The following is a 21,679-nucleotide window of genomic DNA, read 5'->3' as shown; positions in this document are numbered from 1 at the left end:
CAGCTCCCCTTGCCCCGGAGAACACTTCTAGCATTCCATCTCCTCTACCCGTGGCATTGTTCAGCAGTGGGGCAAGTGACATCTTCACACCGGATGTCCATTTGGTATGGCCCTTTCCAGATTTTTCCCTGCCCCTTGTGTTTGTCTTTCATTTGTTCTCCTATGTGTGTTGCCAGTAGAAGCCACAATTCTGTGGGTACTCTAGGTGGCGCAGATAGCACCTGGAAACTCCCAAGAGGTTGAAGTGCCAATCAAACTTCTGTTTTGCGCTCTATAAATTCCAATTAGCAGTACTGGGGGTGGTTCAGATTCTGGGGCAGTGCTTTTGTCCAGCAGAGGGTGTCACAGGGCCAGCCTACTTTCCCTTTAAAGCAAACTTGGGTCTCCAGCTGGTTTTGGATTACAACTCCCATCACCCCTAGCTAGCAGGTCCAATGGTATTTGTATTTTTTTGTATTTTGTTTTCTTCGTGAACTTTGTGTGTTGTTTTTTTTTAAAAAAGTTAAAAAATTTTTAAGAGGGCAAATTGAAAGAGAAATTGTATGGTAAGTTGTGGAAGAATAAAAGGTTGCGTTTGGGGAAGAAACAAAACAAAACATGGGGGTGGCCTTGTGGCGACCACACAGGGTCCCCGGACGTTTGACGGTCTATGGATCCCTGTGCCACCACTGTGATCGCTTCCCCGCTGCCACCAACCCATTTCTCTCGGGTACACACTGAGTCCAGACACTTGTTAACATTAAACCAAATAAACAACTTTATTTTATACACATTAACAAGTTTATGGTTTCAGATAATTTTTCTTGTCAGTTTCTTAACCTTAGTTTCTTTACCGGCCTATACCTTCCTAATACCTTCTCACTGATTATCCCAACTGTTTAACTGACTCCTCTTAACAGGTTCTTGCACTCTCTCATATCAGACGAGCCCAACCCACAGACTTATCCTCCCTCCTTCTCTAACTCCAGACTCACTTCTTAACAACTTTAACTCTAACTCCTCCCCTTGGGTTCCTATTGAAGCACGTGAAAGTTAGTGGTTTTGGCTAGGTGCACAAAATAAGGATCAAGCAGACTCAGCACTGGAGAATAAGAAGGTGAAGTTTATTGCCAGGCAATAAGGACCCAGTTGGAATATCTTCCAAAGAACTGGGACCCCGATTGACAGAAATACAGGGGTCTTTATACCTGAGCAAATCACAGCAAATCATAGATCATAAGACAATCATGAGGGACTCATAACTTGGTCAGCAAAAATCAGCCAATCAGCAAGCAGTTGTCACGCTTCTAGCTCCTGGTCTAGCACTGGTCAAGCGCAGGGTTCCAGTTCTGCTTTCCGATGCTCCCAGTGACGCTCAGTCTAACCTTTCCCCTAGTTATGACAGGACAGGGAGCTTGGACATTTTGTGGTTTTGCTCTTCCTGTTCTGTGGATTAATTTAGCCTGTATCTGAGGGGAATTTGTACCAGAATCTCTGATTCATGTCTTTCCCCTTTGTCCGGGGTACACAGATGTTTTTAGGGGAAAGGTCGGTTCCTAACTTTGCTGTTTCAAGCAGTTTGCAGTTAGCTAAGGCACAGCTTCCTTTTTGATTCAAAATGGATTATAAGTACTGTAATCCTTGATTCGTGTAAGCATATATGAATATATATTGAATATATTGATTATTGATAACTGGTTATATGGATAGTATAGGGGTAGCCCTTCCTTCCTTGCCTCACTATTGGTTAATCATTTTACACTTAGTTAACACCTTCCTTATGACCTAGTATGATGTCATACACCTAGGAGGGCAAATGCCACAGGGCTCCTTAAATATTTTATGGGGGGGGAGAGACACCTGGGTGTTTAAGCATTGGTGCCTATTCCTACACCTACAGGTCTCAGGATGGTTACAACATACAAACACAAAACACCACATGTTAAAAAGGCATTAGATGTCAATCAGCCAAACGCCAGGTAATAAAGGTGCGGATTTCCTGGCTCCTAAAGCTGTATAATGGTTTTCCCGACCTTTGTATGAATTCTTTGATGGGAAGTGAGACTGGAGCTCTTCGTGAAGCTCTTTCCACATTCCACACACTGATAGGGTTTCTCCCCTGTATGAATTCTTTGATGGGAAGTGAGGGAGGAGCTATGAGTGAAGCTCTTTCCACATTCCACACACTGATGGGGTTTCTCCCCTGTATGAATTCTTTGATGGGAAGTGAGGGAGGAGCTATGAGTGAAGCTCTTTCCACATTCCATGCACTGAAAGGGTTTCTCCCCTGTATGAATTATGTGATGGGAAATGAGACTATTGCTGTGACTAAACCTCTTTCCACATTCCATGCACTGAAAGGGTTTCTCCCCTGTATGAATTATGTGATGGGAAATGAGACTATGGCTGTGACTAAACCTCTTTCCACATTCCATGCACTGAAAGGGTTTCTCCCCTGTATGAATTCTTTGATGAGAAGTTAGAATGTACTTCTTCCTGAAGCTCTTTCCACATTCCACACACTGATAGGGTTTCTCCCCTGTATGAATTCTTTCATGGGAAGTGAGATGGGAGTTTTTCTTGAAGCTCTTTCCACATTCCACACACTGATAGGGTTTCTCCCCTGTATGAATTCGCTTATGGGAAGTGAGATCGGAGCTCTGACTGAAGCTTTTTCCACATTCTAGACACTGATAAGGTTTCTCACCTGTATGAATTCTTTGATGAGAAGTGAGATGGGAGCTCGTCATGAAGCGCTTTCCACATTCCACACACTGATAGGGTTTCTCCCCTGTATGAATTCTTTGATGGCAAGCGAGATCGCAGCTCTTCCTGAAGCTCTTTCCACATTCTAAACACTGATAGGGTTTCTCCCCTGTATGAATTTTTTGATGGGAAGTGAGATGGGAGCTCTGACTGAAGCTCCTTCCACACTCCACACACTGATAGGGTTTCTCCCCGGTATGAATTTTTTGATGGGAAGTGAGAGAGGAGCTATTGGTGAAGCTCTTTCCACATTCCACACACTGATAGGGTTTCTCCCCTGTATGAATTCTTTGATGGGAAGTGAGATCACGGGTGTGATTGAAGCTCTTTCCACATTCCACACACTGATAGGGTTTCTCCCCTGTATGAATTCTTTGATGGGAAGTGAGATCACGGGTGTGATTGAAGCTCTTTCCACATTCCACACACTGATAGGGTTTCTCCCCTGTATGAATTCTTTGATGGGAAGTGAGAGAGGAGCTCCGACTGAAGTTTTTTCCACATTCCACACACTGATAGAGTTTATTTCCAATGATATTTTGTTGATGGGACGTGGAATGGGAGCTCTGACTGCAGCTTTCTCCACACTCTAAATTTTTACGTGGCTTCTCCTCTCTGGGGATTTTATCGTGTTCACCTATGTTCTCGATTTCTGATTCATCACAATCTGCAATGGAGACAAAAGGGGTTAGAGCCTCAGGAACAAATGGATAAGAACTGAAGGGAATTGGGGGGGGGGGTCATTACCTGTGTTGTTTGTAATTAACCAACATATTTATTATGAGATTCTGATGTGTTGTTGAATGTTGCTTTGTTTGATATACGGTAGTGGTCAAAATTGTGGAAGCCTTTTGGAGAAAAGTGTATTTCAGAGGTTTGATGGCTCAAAAGTCAACTTCTTTTGGAGTAATATTATAAAATTATATATCAATGGAAATATAATTTAATCAAGAATGCAGTTCAACAAAGTTTGTTTAATTATCCGTATTCTATCAAACATTGTAGCCAAATAACCAGAAAAAGGAAGCACAACTTGCTTAGGTTGACTTTTGTCAGTGTGTTATGTGATTGCTAACAAGTTGGTTGGTTTTTTTGGGTTCTTTCATTTAGTGAGGTTGCAAAACATAATAAAATTATAGAAATGGCACAAAGAGTTGACTGGTCACCCAGAAAGCGATATAAAATAGTACTATTAAGTGAAAAAGGCTACAGTTATGAAGAAATTAGAAGTGAGATTGGGTGAAACATAACCAAAGCTGGCCTTTCTATATTTTGGAAGAGGTATAAGGAGACTCAATCACTACAAAATCAGAGTGGTAAAGTCAGGAAAAGGTGCACAAAGGCAAGTGACGATCGAAGAATAGAGACTGTCCCTACATGACAGAAAAATATCATCTGGGTGTATACAAGATGACATGGAGCCATTTAATGTGAAGTTGAGTGCAAGGACTGGTCTAAGGCTAGAATTCAAAGGAAAAAGCCATTGTTATCTCTGAAGCAAAGGTTGAAAAGATTAAACCATTGTTAACTGGACAGCACGGGGCTATCTGTTTAGCCCATTTTAGTGTTGGCTAAGTTCTAAAATCTTCCTGGAGCTTTTAACTGTGTATTGACAAATGTACTTTTTTCTGACTGACGGTCGAATAAAAGGTTGATGATGATGATGGTTAACTGGACAGAGGAACAATTGGATAGTGTTATTTCGAATGATGAGACCCAAATCTCCTTGCTTGGTAGTGACGGCATGAAATACACAAGAAGAATCAGAGAAGATTTACTGTATTTTTCGCACCATAGGGTGCACTGGACCATAGGGCGCACCCAGTTTTTAGGGGGGGAAATCAAGGAAAAAAATATTCCCCCCCAGCCCCAAAGAGCAGCATACAGGCTGCACACAACCTCTCCCTGCCAGAGAGGTTGTGCACAGCTATGGAAGAAGGCAAGGCAGCGAGCGGGATGGATCCCGCTCGCTGTTTTGGCTTCCCCTTTAGCCCTGCGCAGCCTCTCCTTGCCGGGGGAGGCTGCGTGGGGCTAAAGAAGCCATAGCCCCACGCAGCCTCTCCCTGCCAGAGAGGTTGTGCACAGCTATGGAAGAAGGCAAGGCAGCGAGCGGGATGGATCCCGCTCACTGTTTTGGCTTCCCCTTTAGCCCCGTGCAGCCTCTCCCGTGCAGCCGGGGGGGTTGCACGCGGCTATGGCACAAGCCTGCATTCGCTCTATAGGACGCACACACATTCCCCCTCAATTTTTGGAGAGGAAAAACTGCGTCCAATAGAGCGAAAAATATGGTACATCCGACTTGCATTACACTGACCGTGAAACACCCACATAGTGTGATGATCTGGGGTTGTATGGCAGCAAAAGGTGTGGGCAGAATTTGCATCATTAATAGGAATGTAAAAGCCGCAAAATACATAAATGAAATACTTTAGCCCAAACTGAAGCCTTCCACAGGTGATCTTTTCCCAGATACTGAAGCATTTATTTATATATTTATTTTCTGTTTCAACAGGATTCAGCTCCATGTCATGTTGCTGCTGTGTGCAAATGGTGCTTTCAAGATAATCCTATTCCACTGCTGGAATGGCCTGGAAATAGCCCAGACTAAAGAAACTTCTTAGTCAGAAGTAACCCAGTAATAAATCTCAATTAACAGAGACAATAATTCAGTCTTGGTTTGACATTCTTACAGCTGCAGAACTAAAAACTTGGTTCACTTCATGGGGAAGGCTTTGTAAGGCCGTAATGTTGTAAGGCCGTAAAGGTTACCAAAGGTTTCACGTGTTTTCTTTATGAATGCTGTTCTAATAAATACTCCTTCATTAAAGTCATTGCATTACATTCTTCATTACATTATCTTCCCATTGCTGTATAATTTTATGGTATTACTCCACACAAAAGTGGTGTTATGAGACATCAAACCTCAGAAATACACTTTTCACAAAAGGTTTCCACAATTTTGGCCACTAGTATAAGTTGTTCATTTTAAAGTTAATGTTCTTTTTATATGGAATCATATTATTATTATTTATGTTTCATGATTACCGTATTTTTCGCTCTATAACACGCATCTGACCATAACACGCATGTAGTTTTTAGAGGAGGAAAACGAGGAAAAAATATTCTAAATGAAACAGTGGATGTATGATTTTTATGGTTCATGCTGTGGCCACAGACATGTGATCTGACAGTGAGTTTGGGGTAGCCCAATGCAAAAATCCTGAGGATCCATGTGGATCCGTGCTTTATAACCACGTTTTAAGTGGGGAGGGAAGGAAAAGAACTCAAGGGACAAGGAGCTTTTCCGCGGGGAGGAGGGAGGGAAAGAGCACTATTGCTTTAAAGGTATACTTAAGGTATTTGCCCTGTGCCTGGGTTTTTTTTCCATTTAACAGTTTACAGCCTTTTCCTTCCGCTCCTTGTTTTGAGGCGGAATAGATTTGAGCAAGTGAGGAGGACTTGGATTGCAAGGGATTTGCCATTAGCTGTGGAAAAGTGCTCCTCCTTGCAGCCTGAATGATAAGCAGCAGCAATAGAATGGAGCACAAAAAAGCGGTAGGAGCACTAGGACCCAGACAATGCTCAAATCTATCCTGCCTGAAAACAAGCTGCTCCATCCCAGCCGATCAGCTGAGACGCGGGGATTTGCGAAGTTTTCCCCTCTCCCTCATTCCCTCCCCAGCCTTTTTTTTTACTTCCTGGTTTTCACTGCGTGGCTCAGAGCTCGAGGTTGGTTTTATTTTGCTGCTGGTTGCTTAAATTTTATCTTTCCTGCCGTCTCTCTGCAGCCTCATCGCTCTGTTTAGAGAGCGCGCAGACCTTTGCAAGCGTCTCTCCCTCCCGTGTAAGCGGCTGCTGCCGGCTTTGCTGCTATGGCTCTCCTTCCCTCCCTCCTTTCTGGCTCCAGGTCGCTTTAAAGAAAGCAAAGTGAGAGCCTCGTAGAGCGTGTAAGTGGCTCCCGCTTTGCCTGACTGACGGCAGCCATGGCTCTGATCCGTGCATTCGCTCCTTAACACGCACAGGCATTTTCCCTTACTTTCTCGGAGCAAAAAAGTGCGTGTTTTGGAGCGAAATTTACGGTATATATGTATTGAAAGCTACCCAGAGTGGCTGGGGCAACCCAGCCAGATGGGCAGGGTAGAAATAAAAATTATTATTATTATTATTATTATTATTACTACAGTGGTACCTCGACTTAAGAACTGTCCTGTTCCGGAAAAGATTAAGTTTGTAAACCGAGGTACCACTGTATTACTATTACTATCATCATCCTCATCCTCATCACTGCTACTGCTACCTGAGATTCCATAAGCCCAGTTCTTCTCTGGGATGGATTCTGTTTGGCCCAATCATGGCACTCCCTCCATCCCCAATGTCAGTCCTTGTTATGGCTTGGTCTCTCCCACAAACATGAGATTACTCTGGCTGTTAATACCATATTTTTTACTCTATAACACGCACCCGAACATAACACGCACATAGTTTTTAGAGGAGGAAAATCCGTAGGCATGCCACCCGTAGGCATTCCCTCCATAACACGCACAGACATTTCCCCTTACTTTCTAGGAGGAAAAAAGTGAGTGTTATGGTGCAAAAAATACGGTAATTTCAGATTTATTGCTAAAACAAAAAACTTGGATGGAGCTCCTCTACTCATCATCCTCCCCACAAGATGGAGTTGCCCAGACTGAGCTCCTCCCCCTTCCCCAGCACGGAAGCCCCCACCTTCTCTTCCAGTATCTTTAAATTTGGCAGAGAATGCTTCCTGCATTCCAGCGTCTGACTCACTCCTGTAGCTCTCACACAGCTGTCTGTCACTCTGTCTCTCTTTTTCTTCTCCCCTTTGTTCAGAGCTCAGATGACAGTTCCTCTCCCCCTCCTCTCTGCCTTCCGCTGCTAACTCTCCTCTCCCTAGGCCTGCTTCTTCTCTGGCTGGCAGCACCTGAGCTTTGCTGCCAGTCGTCTCTTTGGTCAACCCAAGACTGACAGGAGCAAAAACAAAATCCTGAAGCTACTTAGCTTTCCTAACAATTCTGAAGCTGACAGTGAAGATGGCCTGGGAAGTTCAGACCAGCCCAATCTCTTGGGATGTGTCCAAGGGAAACGGGGGCATTTGGCAGGCTCCCAACTGGCTCCAGCCCACCGGCCGGTAACCGGGCAAACTCTGGTCCGCGGAACAGCATCAAACAGCGACCCGCAGCTTCAGAACTCTTCAGAAGGTGGAGCACCCTCTAATCAGCAGAGTAATTAACTCTTTGCGACAGAAGGGTGGCAGGGGAGGAAACCCAGAATTAAACACAAATTATTTACGGATTCCAAAGAAAGAGGGGGATTCTCTCTGTCAGACTTAAAAATCTATTTTGAAGCTGCCACACTTTGTTGGATTAAAGAATGGATGAAATTAGAAGATACAGATTTACTAGATTTGGAGGGATTTGATAATGTGTTTGGTTGGCATGCATATTTGTGGGATGATAAATTAAAAGCCCATAAAGCATTTAAAAATCATATAATTCAGAAATCGTTGTATTATGTTTGGATAAAATACAAAGACCTTTTAGAAAGAAAGACACCCAGATGGCTTTCACCAATGGAGGCAAAGGCCCAGAAAAAATTAAATATGGATACCAAATGGTTGAGATATTATGACTTATTAATAGAGGAAGAGGAAGGTTATAAATTAGGACCATTTGAGCAAATTAAAGATAAGCAAAATTGGCTACATTACCACCAGATTAACGAATTGTATATACTGGATAAGAAAAATGGTTTTGCCTTGGAAAAATCTAAGTTGGAGATGGAGTTGTTAGATACTGAAGGTAAAAACTTATCTAAAATGTACAAGCTTTTGCTGGAGTGGCATACAAAAGATGAACAAGTTAAATCGATGATGATAGATTGGGCAAGAGATTTAGGACATAACATAATGTGTGAGGACTGGGAAAGATTGTGGAAGAAAGGGGTTAAGTTCACCGCATGTACTTTGTTAAAGGAAAATATTATGAAAATGATGTATAGATGGTATTTGACTCCTGTAAAATTAGCAAAGATGTATCATAATTGTGATAATACATGTTGGAAATGTAAAGAAAAGGACGGAACATTCTTTCATATGTGGTGGACCTGCTCCAAGGTGAAAGACTTCTTGGAAAAGATTTATAATGAATTGAAAAAAATGTTGAAATATACATTTATAAAGAAACCAGAGGCCTTTCTTCTTCGAATAACAGGTTCGGGATTGCCCAAGAAAGATGTTAATCTGTTTTTGTATGCAACACCTGCGGCTCGTATTTTGTTAGCTAAAAAGTGGAAAACTCAAGAATTACCAACAGTAGAAGAATGGCAGATGAAGATGATGGATTTTATGGAGCTAGCCGATCTAACCGGAAGAGTCCGCGACCAGGAGGAGGAGGAACAACGTGAAGAATGGAAGAAATTTAATGATTATTTAGGTAAATTTGTTAAGCTAAAATAACTGGAAATAGCGTCCAGATACTTAATGGGCTTAGGATTGTATTTATGTTGACTGATAAAATAATATGTTTAATACAAGAAGGAGAAGATTTAAAGATGTTAATGTTTAATTTAAAGGGTATTAAAATTGGGATTAAGGATCCTTACCGTAATAAGGATATGCAATAAAATTCAACTAAGGGGAAACGAGGAAGTCGTGTTACAAAGTAAATAACTGTTATTTTAAATAAGGTTATGATTTATGTTATGTTTTGTTTGTTTTATGTTTTTGTTTGTCATTGATATTGTAAAAACTAATAAAAAATTTTTGGGGAAAAAGAAGGGTGGACAGAGGCATGTGTAAAGCATATTTACAAGCAGTATATTCAGCATAGATCAAGACAAAGAAAAACATGTCTGCTCTCCTTCATGTCTAAGAGCAGGAAGCATGAGGCAAAAGCTATACACAAACGGAAGTTCCCATGTAAACAGAAATGTAAACAGAAATGTGACAGACGATAGCTCCACACATCAGTTTAGGTGGAAAGGAACATCAATATCCTAACACAATCATGGTAGAAAAAGGAATAATTTGAGGAAGATTGTTCAAAGAAAAACTGTAATTTACTCTTTATTGTGGGGGTGTTAGGTTCCCAGGTGTTACAGGGGGTGCTGTTGAGCTCTGTGAAAATATATGAGGTTGGTCACATTGAGGTATTTTTTGAATTTCCAGGCAGATATGACGATCCCACAGGGAGCCTTACCAAGAGAGGCCACGATCCCACGATTCTCCTCCATGACGTCCTTATGCAGAGCTCTCTGCTCAGGATCCAGCAACGCCCACTCCTCCTCCGTGAAATGAACAACGACATCTTCAAAGCACACTGGACCCTAAAAGAAACTGGAAATGTTCTCCTCTGAGACAGAAATATGATCTGCTACACAATGCTCTGTTGTTTCCTTCCTGTACATTGCGGTGTTGTTTCAATAGGATTGCTTTGCTGCACATTATAAATATGGATGCTTATTTTATTCTGCGTTTTAATTATGGGTGTTCATCTTTGTGCAAATAGGTGGTACTCCACACTGTGTTTTTCAGGTCATTCTGCCTACGCAAGTATTCCAGTTTCCCCATTGGAAGGATCCACTTTCTCCTCTCCTCGTGAGCTGTTCTGGGGAGTTCCCTCCCAATGCCCTACAGTCAAATCCAAGGGGATCATGGGGGCATGGAGGGGGGAGCAATGGGGGGCAGGCCCCATTTTGCAGTAGATGGGGCTGGTTAGGTGAATCCAGGCCACTATTTGTTCTCATTTGTCCACTGCTTAGAAACCAATCTGAGCATTCAGTGATCTATTTAGAAATCAAATAAGCCTCTGTTGGATGGCCAACTGTCTTGGATGATTTAGCAGAGATTTCTGCATTGCAGGGGAGAGACAAGCAGGGAGGGGGGCTTCTGGCAAAAGGAGAGGGAGCCACCTGTGGATATTCCTTCTACTGACTCACCTCTGCCTCTTGACCCTCCTCTCCCACACGCCTCCTTCCTCTTCTGCCTCTGATTCTGCACTGCATTCTGCCGCAGTCTCCCAGCTCACTAAGCCCTGTAACCCCTTCAGCTTCTGACACCTCCTCTTCCCAGCCTTCTCCCTCTTCTCCCTCTGACTGCCAGTCCTTCTTCTACCTCTACTTCTTGGGCTCTCAGCAATCTTCCTTCCTGGTTCCCCAGCTGCTTCCTCCCACCACTCCTCTGTGCCCAACCAGTCCATGACATTGCTCCATCCCTCGGCCTCTGCCCCCCCCAAGACAGCTTCCCCTGACCTGATCTGGTTCCACAGCCGCTGCTTCCCTTCTGCCCCCACGAAAAGACGGATCAGGAAGTCTTGCCGGCATCATTCTGTCACCTGCAAAAGATAAAAGGTGATCAGGACGCCTGGAGTGCCTGCTTCTCTCACAGGTGAAACAGGGCATCTCTAACTACAGATGGGCCTTTGAGAAAGCCTTTCCTGCTGAGAGCATTTGGACGTTTCTGCCCATTTCATATGTTTGTTGTGCAGAAATACATCTCCCCTCCTCTGGACCCTTCTTCCCAACTGTCTCCCCCCAAAAGAAGATGAAAAGAACCCTCAGATGAGTTGGAAAATCAACAGAATGAGACCAAATGGGGAAAAACCACCTTCCTCCTTACCCAGTGGCCTCTCTCTGGTGTCCAATGGAGGCCTCTCTGCCTCACAGGAATCCAGGTCCATTTCTGCAAAGAGATCCTTTCCCTGAAAAAGAAACATGGGTTAAAAACACAGAAAGGTGAGAAATATTAGAAAGAGAATGGCAAAAAGTTGAAGGGTGTGAGGTCTCATTCCATAGATGCTTTCCTAGAAAATGGATGGGTCATCAGCAGATCATTATGGGATGTTCTCTGTCCTGTTTGGAGCCCCTTGGGAGTATCCAGAGGAAAGTCTCTCTCACCTGCTTTCTCTCCTCTGCCTGACTCAGGAGGAAACCTTCGGCCAGGGCCACCGCCTGGGAACTGGTCTCCGCTCCGCATTCCCTCACCCAACTCTCCATCTCCGGGGGAAGGACAGCCAGGAACTGCTCCAAGATCACCAGGTCCAGCATCTCAGCTTTCGTGTGCCTTTCCGGCTTCAGCCACTGGTGGCAAAAGTGGTAGAGTCGGCTGCAAACCTCTCGGGGTCCTTTGGCCTCCTGGCAGCAGAACTGCCTCAACTGCTGGCTCTGCACCTCTGAGCGGAGGGTATCCACCTCACCCAAGATCTTCTGCACGGGGTTTTCCCAGAATCCCCCATTGCTTCCAGTTTGGCTGGCATGGCTTCTTCCTGTTCCAGGGCCAGCTGAATCTTGCTCCTCCATTTGTGCTCTCAGGAAGCCTCTGAGAGATCGGAAGGAACCCTTTGGTCTTCTGACAAGTTCTGTCCGTCTAAATGAGAAGCTCAAGGAAATCCTACAAAGCAAATACATTGTTCTGTTACAGAAATTGTAGGCCGGGGGTGGGGGCGAGGTAGGATGGTTCCCTGAGCAAGCATGGATGAGTCTTGCTGGGAACCAGGACAGGATTGCACAGCATCCCAGACCATGAGCTATCTTTTTGAAAAGAAAGAGCAGGAAGAGGAGAAAAGAAAGAGCAGGAAGAGTCTCTAGAAGAAATAAGTCTCTCGCCTTCTAGCATTGCAAAATGTGGAGGCAACTGAAGGGATTTCTGCGAGATTAATCAACCTGGTTTCTGCTGCCTTCCAGTCAATGCATTGTCAGAACCGACTGACAAGATAGTCATTTGTATCTTGTGAAAAATGGATGCTTGGCTCTAGTGGGGGTCCTCACCCGGGGGTCCTCAGGAGTTCCTCCCCCACCCCCACTCCCCTGCTTCTGTCTCCTTTTCTCGCACTTGGACTCTCTGCCGCTCTCCAGACATTCTCCTGGGGTGGGGTCCCTTTTTCTTTGCTCTGAGGGCCAGGTATGTATCTGATCAACCCCCTGAGGGCCAAGTGGGCAGGGCCAAAGACATCTCCCTTGATATTTAGGCGGGTAATTTATTATTATTATTCTGTTCACACACACAGCCATTGATGCCAAGGTCCCAGGAGGCTCAGTGAGTAGCAGTGCCCATTTCCGGCTGCTTTGCCAGCAACAATCCCTTTGGGACAGAGAGGACGTGGTCCTGGGATGCCATGCTCTGGGTGCGAGGGGATTGCTGCAGTGGCCTCTGTGTGGAGCTGCCCTGGGAGACGACTGGGAAACTGGTTTACAATGCAGCAGCCAGACTAGGGGCTGGGATCCCTCTCTTTGTTCCTGGCCTTTCTCTCCCACCTTTTCTTCCTTCCTTCCTCAACTGTGGGGTTTTCTTTGGGGGGGGGGGCTAGTCCACCTCCCCGTCCAGCTTTGGAAAACCATCTGCACATGTTTCCTCTGTTGTGCAATGAGGCTGAGCGATGTCACACAGAGTTAAAGTCCCAGGGACTCCTTTCTTTAAAGAAGGGAGATATTTTCTGAAGGGGGGGGGGCGGAGGGCCAAGTGAGTTTGGGATCCTCGGATCTCCAGGAAGGAGAGCGTGGCAGACCTGGCCCCTCCCGGATCAGGCCCCCCAGGCATCCTCCCCGGCTGCAGTCCTGGGACCCCCCCCCCGCATCTCCCCACTGCACCCTCGGGGGGGAGAGAGAGGAGACTCACCAGATCCCAGGAGGGGACAGCGAGGCAGCCCTTGCAGGAGAGACCCCAAAGCAAGGAAAGGACTGGGGAGGGAGGGGCCTTGGCTCTGGAGGACCTGCCCCCTCTTGCTTCCTGGCCTCTCTAGGAAGGCAGCTCACTTCCCTTTAACCCTTGCCAAGCCGAGTCCCTCCAGCTCAGCCCTCTCTCGCTTGGCAGAACCTCAGATTTCTATTATTTTTTATGGATTTGGGGGGGCAGCTGCCCCCCTGGCTACGCCAATGCCCAGATATCCTTTTGGGGGTTGAAGCCTTACTTCTGGATCCTTGAGCCTGAGCTCATTCGCCCGCTGAACTCTTGGAACACAGAGGAGACAAAGATCACCAGGGAACGGACTTCCTCAGAGAAAAGTTTATTGTATTCTGCGCAGAGGCAGCCAGCAGGATAATTCCCAAAGACTGGCCCACCTACATAGCAATTGGCAAGCAATTTTATACTTTTGCTACACCCGTCCCTCCTTCAATCAACAGGCAGCTTCACCTTCATTACCTTATATGGCTGACTTCCTTATTCTCTCCTTTGTTCTCTTCTCGGACCATATTTGGTTAAACTTTCTTTTGCCTGCGTGACACTTCCTTATGCATACGTGGCATACATGACACAAGCTATTGCAAATCAGGCCGTTGCTAATGGAAATTAAGCCCTCTCTTCCTTTATTCTCTCCTCTTTTCTAAGATCACCGTCAGGTGCATGAACAGGGATAGGGCAATATTTATTATTATTATTATTATTATTATTATTATTATTATTATTATTATTATTATTATTATTTATACCCCGCCCATCTGGCTGGGTTTCCCCAGCCACTCTGGGCGGCTTCCAAAAGAATATTAAAATACTGTGATACATCAAACATTAAAAGCTTCCATAAACAGGGCTGCCTTCAGATGTCTTCTAAAAGTCTGGTAGTTGTTTATTTCCTTGACATCTGGTGGGAGGGCGTTCCACAGGGAGGGCGCCACTACCAAGAAGGCCCTCTGCCTGGTTCCCTGTAACTTGGCTTCTCACAGTGAGGGAACCGCCAGAAGGCCCTCGGTGCTGGACCTCAGTGTCCGGGTAGAACGATGGGGGTGGAGACGCTCCTTCAGGTATACTGGACCGAGGCCGTTTAGGGCTTTAAAGGTCAGCACCAACACTTTGAATTGTGCTCGGAAACGTACTGGGAGCCAATGTAGGTCTTTCAAGACCGGTGTTATATGGTCTCGGCGGCCGCTCCCAGTCACCAGTCTGGCTGCTGCATTCTGGATTAGTTGTAGTTTCCGGGTCACCTTCAAAGGTAGCCCCATGTAGAGCGCATTGCAATAGTCCAAGCGGGAGATAACCAGAGCATGCACCACTCTGGCGAGGCAGTCTGCGGGCAGATAGGGTCTCAGTCTACGTACCAGATGGAGCTGGTACACAGCTGCCCTGGACACGGATTTAACCTGTGCCTCCATGGACAGCTGTGAGTCCAAAATGACTCCCAGGCTGTGCACCTGGTCCTTCAGGGGCACAGTTACCCCATTCAGGACCAGGGAATCCTCCACACCTGCCCGCCTCCTGTCCCCCAAAAACAGTACTTCTGTCTTGTCAGGATTCAATCTCAATCTGTTTGCCGCCATCCATCCTCCAACCGCCTCCAGACACTCACACAGGACCATCACCACCTTCACTGGTTCTGATTTGCAAGAGAGGTAGAGCTGGGTATCATCCGCATACTGATGAACACTCAGCCCAAAGCCCCTGATGATCTCTCCCAGTTGGCGATAGTTGGCCATCGTGGCCGCATCTAAAGATGTTTTTTTAAGAAGCGGTTTAATAACCGCCTCTTTCAGCGGGTCTGGGAAGGCTCCCTCACGGAGGGAAGCATTCACCACCCCACGAAGCCCATCGCCCAGCCCTTCCCGGCTAGCTTTTATAAGCCACGATGGGCAAGGATCAAGGAGACAGGTGGTTGGTTTCACTCGTCCAAGCAGCCTGTCCACATCCTCAGAGGTAACAGATTGGAATTGATCCCACGGAACTTGACTAGACAGGATTCTAGCACTCTCCCGCCCCGGCCCTGCTCCCACGGTGGCGTCTACCTCTTCCCGAATCTGAGCGACTTTATCTGCAAAAATCTTTGCAAAATCATTTCAGGAGATCATGTGGCCCATACTGGGCCCCGATGTAGCAGGTGGTTCCGCTAAATTGTAGACCACCTGAAAAAGTCTCCTGCTGCTGTTTTCTGCAGATGCAATAGAGGCGGTGAACAAAGTCTTCTTCGCCGTTGCTACCGCCACTTGGTAGGCTCGACATTGAGCTCTAACCTGTATCCAGTCAGCTTCAGAATGGGTCATCCGCCACCGGCACTCTAGCCGTCTCAACGGCTAGCCGGGAAGGACTGGGCAATGGGCTTCGTGGGGTGGTGAATGCTTCCCTCCGTGAGGGAGCCTTCCCAGACCCTTCGATCTAAAGAGGAGCAAGACAAAATACGAAGCCTACATTACCAGAACACTTTGATAAGTCAGGAGTCAAAAGTGGAAATCTTTAAGGACATTCTGAAACATCTTTTGGACCTCAGGACTAACTACGGAGACTTGGTGACTTTACTGAGAGGAAACAGAATCAGCTTCAGGTGGGAATTCCCTCAAGGCCTATCTTTTAGCTTTAAAGGTAAGAAGTTTAAAATAAGATCATTGGAGGAGAAGGAAAAAAATTTGAGAGACCACGAAGAAGATCTGCAAAAAGGTGTAGAAGGACTGCCGGCAGCCTTACCACCAGGATTATTAGACATAGTATCACTACCTTTGGGAGTGGACAAGACAAAGAAAGTGACACCACCTCCAGAAGAAGAGGAACTATTGGGAGCTGTTGGAGGACAGTAAACCTAGGTACATCATGTCTCTGCAACTACTAAGCTGGAACATTCATGGATTTAATTCCCCGGAGAAAAGGAAAAAAGTCTTTCACATACTTAAGAAGGAACAACTGGATTTAATTTGTCTACAGGAAACACATGTGACAAGGCTGCATAGGAAAATATTGATTAATAAGAGACTGGGCCAAGAATTTATTTCATCGGACAAAGTAAAAAAAGCGAGGAGTGGTCATTTATGCAAAAGAGAGCCTGTCACCGAAATTTGTTTTTAAAGATGAGCAAGGAAGATTTATTGTAATCGAAATTCAAACACAAGGAGAAATTTTTTTGATAGTAGGTGTTTATGCACCGAATGAGGGGAAATCTACATTTTATAAGAAGTTGCATGAGACTTTACTGGACTATATGGACTACAACATTGTCTTGATGGGAGATATGAACGGGGTGGTATCTACAAATATGGACAAGTCGCAGAGACAGGTAGTTACTAAAGATGGTAGACTACCAAAGACCTTTTTTGAATTGACTGACAATATGGACTTGATTGACATTTGGAGGACCAGGAATCCCCTGGGGAGAGAAGGAACCTTCTTTTCTGAAGCCCAAAAGACATGGACAAGAATTGACCAAATCTGGATAACTAGAGGACTGGCACCCAAGATCAGGAAGGTAGAGATCTGCCCAAAGACGTGCTCCGACCACAATGCCGTGAAAATGGAGATGAGATTAACATTAACCGGTTCCTTCAGATGGAGGATGGATGACACCTTGTTTAGAGATCAAGAAGTGATTAAGAAGGCCCAAAAAACTTTGAGAGATTATTTTGAGATAAATTATTATTATTATTATAAATTTGAATACCACTGTGGAAAAAAGAATAATTTGGGATGCAAGTAAAGCAGTTATGAGGGGATTTCTGATCCAGCAGAACTCACTAAAGAGAGCCCAGAATGTGAAAATAGAAATTTTTTTGGATAAAATAAAAGAGGGCGAGAAAAGACTGAGATCGAAACCCAACTCACAAGAGATTTTGAGAGAAATAAAGTTATCCCAAGTGCAATATATGAAGATGATGAATCAGGAAATTGAGTGGAAAATTAAACAAATGAGACAAAAGACCTTTGAATCAGCAAATAAATGTGGGAAACTGCTAGCTTGGCAGATGAAGAAAAGACAAAAACTCAATACTATTACCAACTTGGAAGTTGAAGGAAAAAATATTGAGAACCCAGTGGAAATTAGAAAATGTTTTCAGAGGTATTTCAAACAACTATACACACAAGGGCCTCAGAAAGACTTTGATATAGATCAGTTTTTGAAAGCAAACGGATTACAAAAAATCTCGCAAGAAAATAAGACAATCTTGAACTATAAAATTACAGATCAGGAGGTGGAAGGTGCCATTCAGAATATGCAGTTGGGAAAATCTCCAGGGCCGGATGGCTTAACTTCAAAATATTATAGAACTTTGAAGGATTGGATAATCCAACCACTAAAGGAGGTTTGCAATGAAATTATGGAGGGGAAAAAGGCGCCAGAGTCATGGAAAGAAGCATATATTACACTCATACCAAAAACTGAGTCTGAAAAGACACAACTTAAGAACTACTGACCCATATCCCTGTTAAATGTGGATTACAAAATTTTTGCTGATATTTTGGCAAGGAGGTTAAAAAAAGTATCAAAGGAAGTGATACATAAGGACCAAGCTGGCTTTCTTCCAGGCAGACATTTGTCTGATAATACGAGGAATATAATTAATATTTTGGAAAAGCTGCAAGAGGATATTAACACTAAAGCAGTTTTAATTTTTGTAGATGCCGAGAAAGCCTTTGACAATATTTCTTGGAGTTTTATGAGGAAAAATCTTCAAGGGATGGGGGTCGGTCAAGGGTTTGAAAATGGTATAAGTGCAATTTATTCAGAACAAAAGGCTAAATTAATAGTCAACAATGTGGTGACAGAGGAATTTAAGATAGAGAAAGGGACACGACAAGGTTGCCCAATTTCCCCATTACTTTTTATTTCCGTCCTGGAGGTTTTGTTAAATATGATAAGAAGGGACCATTTGATTAAAGGCATAACGGTCGGAGCTAAACAATACAAATTGAAAGCCTTTGCAGATGACTTGGTATTGACACTACAGGAGCCAGAATCTAGCACTAAAAGAGTATTAGAACTGATCCAGGAGTTTGGTCATGTGGCAGGATTTAAGTTGAATAAGTCAAAAACCAAAGTTCTTGAGAAAAACTTAACAATGATTGAAAGAGAGAGGTTTCAGAATGAGACAGGTTTAACAGTGGTCAAGAAGGTGAAATATTTGGGGATTAATATGACAGCTAAAAATGGGAACTTATTTAAGGACAACTATGAAAAATGTTGGTCAGACGATAAAAAGGATATAGAAATATGGTCAAATTTGAAGCTTTCCTTGTTGGGCCGAATTGCTGTTATCAAGATGAATGTATTGCCAAGAATGTTGTTTTTGTTCCAATCATTACAAATTTTGGATAAAACGGACTGTTTCAAGAAGTGGCAGACAGACATTTCTAAATTTGTCTGGCAGGGTAAGAAACCCAGAATAAAATTTAAAATATTAACTGATGCAAAAGAAAGAGGGGGATTTGCCCTGCCAGACCTTAAACTCTATTATGAATCAGCAGCTTTCTTCTGGCTGAAGGACTGGCTGCTTCTTGAGAACACAGACATTTTGGATTTAGAAGGTTTCAATAATGTTTTTGGGTGGCATGCATACTTGTGGTATGACAAGGTTAAAGCACATAAGGCATTTAAGAACCATATTGTTAGGAAAGCACTGTTTAATGTCTGGACACGATACAAAGACTTACTTGAAAACAAAACCCCAAGGTGGTTGTCACCAATGGAGGCAAAAGCTCAAAAAAACCTCAATATGGAGGCCAAGTGGCCAAAATATTGGGGGATTTTAGAGCAAGAAGGAGACAAATTGAAATTGCAGAGTTTTGAGAAATTAAAAGATAGAGTGCGAGATTGGCTACATTATTTTCAAATAAGAGAGGTATACAATTTAGACAAAAAAATCGGCTTCCAGGTGGAAAAATCAAAGTTGGAAACAGAATTGTTAGACCCCAATACTAAGATACTATCAAGAATGTGTAACTTGCTGTTAAAATGGAATACTCAGGATGAAACGGTTAAATTGGCTATGATTAAATGGGCACAGGACGTTGGTCATAACATAATGTTTGCTGACTGGGAACAGTTGTGGACCACAGGTATGAAATTCACGGGATGTAATGCCCTTAGAGAGAATATTATGAAAATGATTTATAGGTGGTACATGACACCAGTCAAGCTTGCAAAAATCTACCATTTGCCCGATAATAAATGTTGGAAATGTAAAGAAACTGAGGGTACATTCTTTCACCTTTGGTGGACGTGCCCAAGGATTAAGGCTTTCTGGGAAATGATACACAATGAATTGAAAAAGGTATTTAAATATACCTTCCTGAAGAAACCAGAGGCCTTTCTCCTGGGCATTGTCGGCCAATTGGTGTTAAAGAAGGATAGAACTTTCTTTATGTATGCAACAGCAGCAGCAAGATTACTCATCGCGAAATATTGGAAGACACAGGAGCTACCCACACTGGAAGAATGGCAGATGAAGGTCATGGACTATATGGAACTGGCAGAGATGACTGGCAGAATCAGTGACCAGGGAGAAGAGTCGGTGGAGGAAGACTGGAAGAAATTTAAAGATTACCTGCAGAATCACTGTAAAATAAGGAATGTTGAAATGACGTTTGATTGAAAATAAGTGGTACTGGTAAAGAGATGCTTAAGAAAATGTAAATAGGGATTGATAATTGGAAATGGATATTTATAATAGGTTAATATATGGAGTAAGGATAAATGTTAGAGGGTAAGGATTTGCTGAATTTAATATTTGAACTGGAATACAAAATGGGAGGTGTGAGGAGGTCAAGAAACTAGTGAAGGAAATATAAGATTTGAAAATATTAATCTATTTTTAGTTTTGATTTTTGGCTTTTCTCTTTGTTCTTATTCTTTATTCTTTATTTTTTCTCTCTCTTTCTTCTATCAACTGTTTTTCTACTGTGTATTTTTATTTGTCTTGTTTTTGTAGTTTAAATGTTTAAATGTTGGAATTTGTTTTTATTGTTTGTGAAATATTAATAAATATCATTTTAAAAAAATGATCTGAAATATTGAAGCAGCATGCTCCACCAGTCAGGTTGAGGGCAGCACAAAATCCTCCTTGTTTGGCCAAAAGAAAGTCCATTCCCAAACGCAGCTGGAGGACAGCAGTGCAAGTCTCATCCAGCTGGGTGGCAACAAGGCGAAGGGCGGTGGCCGTGGCATTGGCCACAATCTCTACTACCGCCTGGAGCCTGATTATGCAGTTTAGATTGTAAATGGGCTCTCTGGCACCTGCTACTAACTCATCAGGGTTCCAGGAGGCAGGATCATAGTGGGCAATTATTCGCTCAGGTGGCCACTCGTCTTCTCCCCAGGTTTGACTGCTTCCAGAGGCAATATTGGATATATCAACGGACTGACGACTGCATCGCGGTACGGTGGGGGGAATCCACATCGGAGGCACAAGAAATGCTGGGAAGCAAACACCATATCCCCTCTGCGGATAGAGGTGATAGGCCTTTGTCCCACATATCCAATAGATTTCCATGCCCTGGGAAGCGGTCATTCCGCCTCGAGAATTCCCTTCCATAAGACCAAGGTTGGTGCAAGCACCACCACATTCACTGGTGTCCAGGGGGCCACATGTGCAGTTACACGATGATTGGCCTAAAAATTTCGTGTGGTTGAGAGTTACATTCCGGGTCTGATTAATACAGAACCACCCAGTGATCCTATAAACTCGCAAAGGAGCGGAATGGTTCCAATATGAGGGCGGAGTTTGAATAAGTTTACTGCCCCTATATTGGACCTGAGATCGATTGAGGGGTATGGGGAGCAAGGGCATTCCTCCTCCTGCATCTAAGGGTCAAGGGTACAAACAGAACAAGCAGTTTTATTTGCTTCATGTGCTACCATTTCTGCCAATTGCAGCCACCTGTTGTAGGGACTCTGAGCCCCCCATTTTCTCATTTCCCGTGTGAGGTGAGTGCTATTAAGATTAGAGGCCTGGGGGCGTTTGGCCTTGGTAGTGGATTCTCCCACCATAAGTAGGAGAAGGACCTAAGTAGGAGAAGGACCATCAAGGGAATAGAGGGAGATGGCTTCCTTCCACAAATCCTATGGCGTTCATGCCAACTGAAATAGAGGAGCATCCATACGACTAAGGCAGTTGAAACAACTCCCAACCACCAACCCCAATCATGCCAGGGCTCCTCCCACCATAGGTCAGCCATGATAGGGGTCGGGAGAGGGATTAGGTTGTCCAGGGCGCTCGGGCCAATCTAAATGAC

General features: G+C 44.1%; 2 protein-coding genes and 1 long non-coding RNA gene across 4 annotated transcripts in view; 1 reads left to right on the top strand and 2 right to left on the bottom strand.

The window, feature by feature from the left end:
- Window positions 1–20,955, bottom strand: part of LOC310705813 (uncharacterized protein) — a gene marked incomplete at its 5' end in the record, with an annotated part of 42,054 nt that extends 21,099 nt beyond the window's left edge. Inside the window, 4 exons of the mRNA XM_083500636.1 lie at window positions 11,381–11,462; window positions 11,659–12,151; window positions 13,668–13,773; window positions 20,541–20,955. Coding sequence (XP_083356762.1) covers window positions 11,381–11,462; window positions 11,659–12,151; window positions 13,668–13,773; window positions 20,541–20,955 — 1,096 coding nt within the window. The remainder of the gene's footprint in view (window positions 1–11,380; window positions 11,463–11,658; window positions 12,152–13,667; window positions 13,774–20,540) is intronic.
- Window positions 731–11,097, bottom strand: LOC310705202 (uncharacterized protein). Of its 2 annotated transcripts, XM_083499763.1 has the most exons (3): window positions 11,014–11,097; window positions 9,963–10,099; window positions 731–3,412 (listed from the first exon to the last, which is right to left on the bottom strand). In XM_083499763.1, exons 2-3 carry the CDS (start codon window positions 9,994–9,996, stop codon window positions 1,986–1,988), a joined length of 1,461 nt encoding a protein of 486 aa, XP_083355889.1. In that variant the 5' UTR covers window positions 9,997–10,099; window positions 11,014–11,097; the 3' UTR covers window positions 731–1,985. The 2 variants fall into 2 exon arrangements, with proteins under 2 accessions (XP_083355889.1, XP_083355888.1); XM_083499762.1 differs by lacking the exon at window positions 11,014–11,097 and having other exon boundaries at window positions 9,963–10,985.
- On the top strand, window positions 6,853–10,228 carry LOC310705486. Its single transcript, XR_014525332.1, has 2 exons — window positions 6,853–8,564; window positions 9,932–10,228. It is a non-coding gene; the product is annotated as an uncharacterized lncRNA (long non-coding RNA).
- Window positions 20,956–21,679: the final 724 nt, after the last annotated feature.

Source organism: Podarcis liolepis (genome assembly GCF_965112155.1).
Source record: "Podarcis liolepis genome assembly, chromosome: 4".
Taxonomy (NCBI): Eukaryota; Metazoa; Chordata; class Lepidosauria; order Squamata; family Lacertidae; genus Podarcis; species Podarcis liolepis.
Note: the sequence above shows the minus strand (reverse complement) of the source record. Positions and strands in the feature narration are given on the sequence as shown.

Coding starts and splice junctions, on each gene's coding strand:
- LOC310705202 (XM_083499763.1), bottom strand. CDS start 9,996: ATGGAGGAGAATCGTGGGATCGTGGCCTCTCTTG. Junction 3,413..9,962: donor TGGGATCGTGGCCTCTCTTG/GTAAGGCTCCCT, acceptor TCTCCATTGCAG/ATTGTGATGAATCAGAAATC.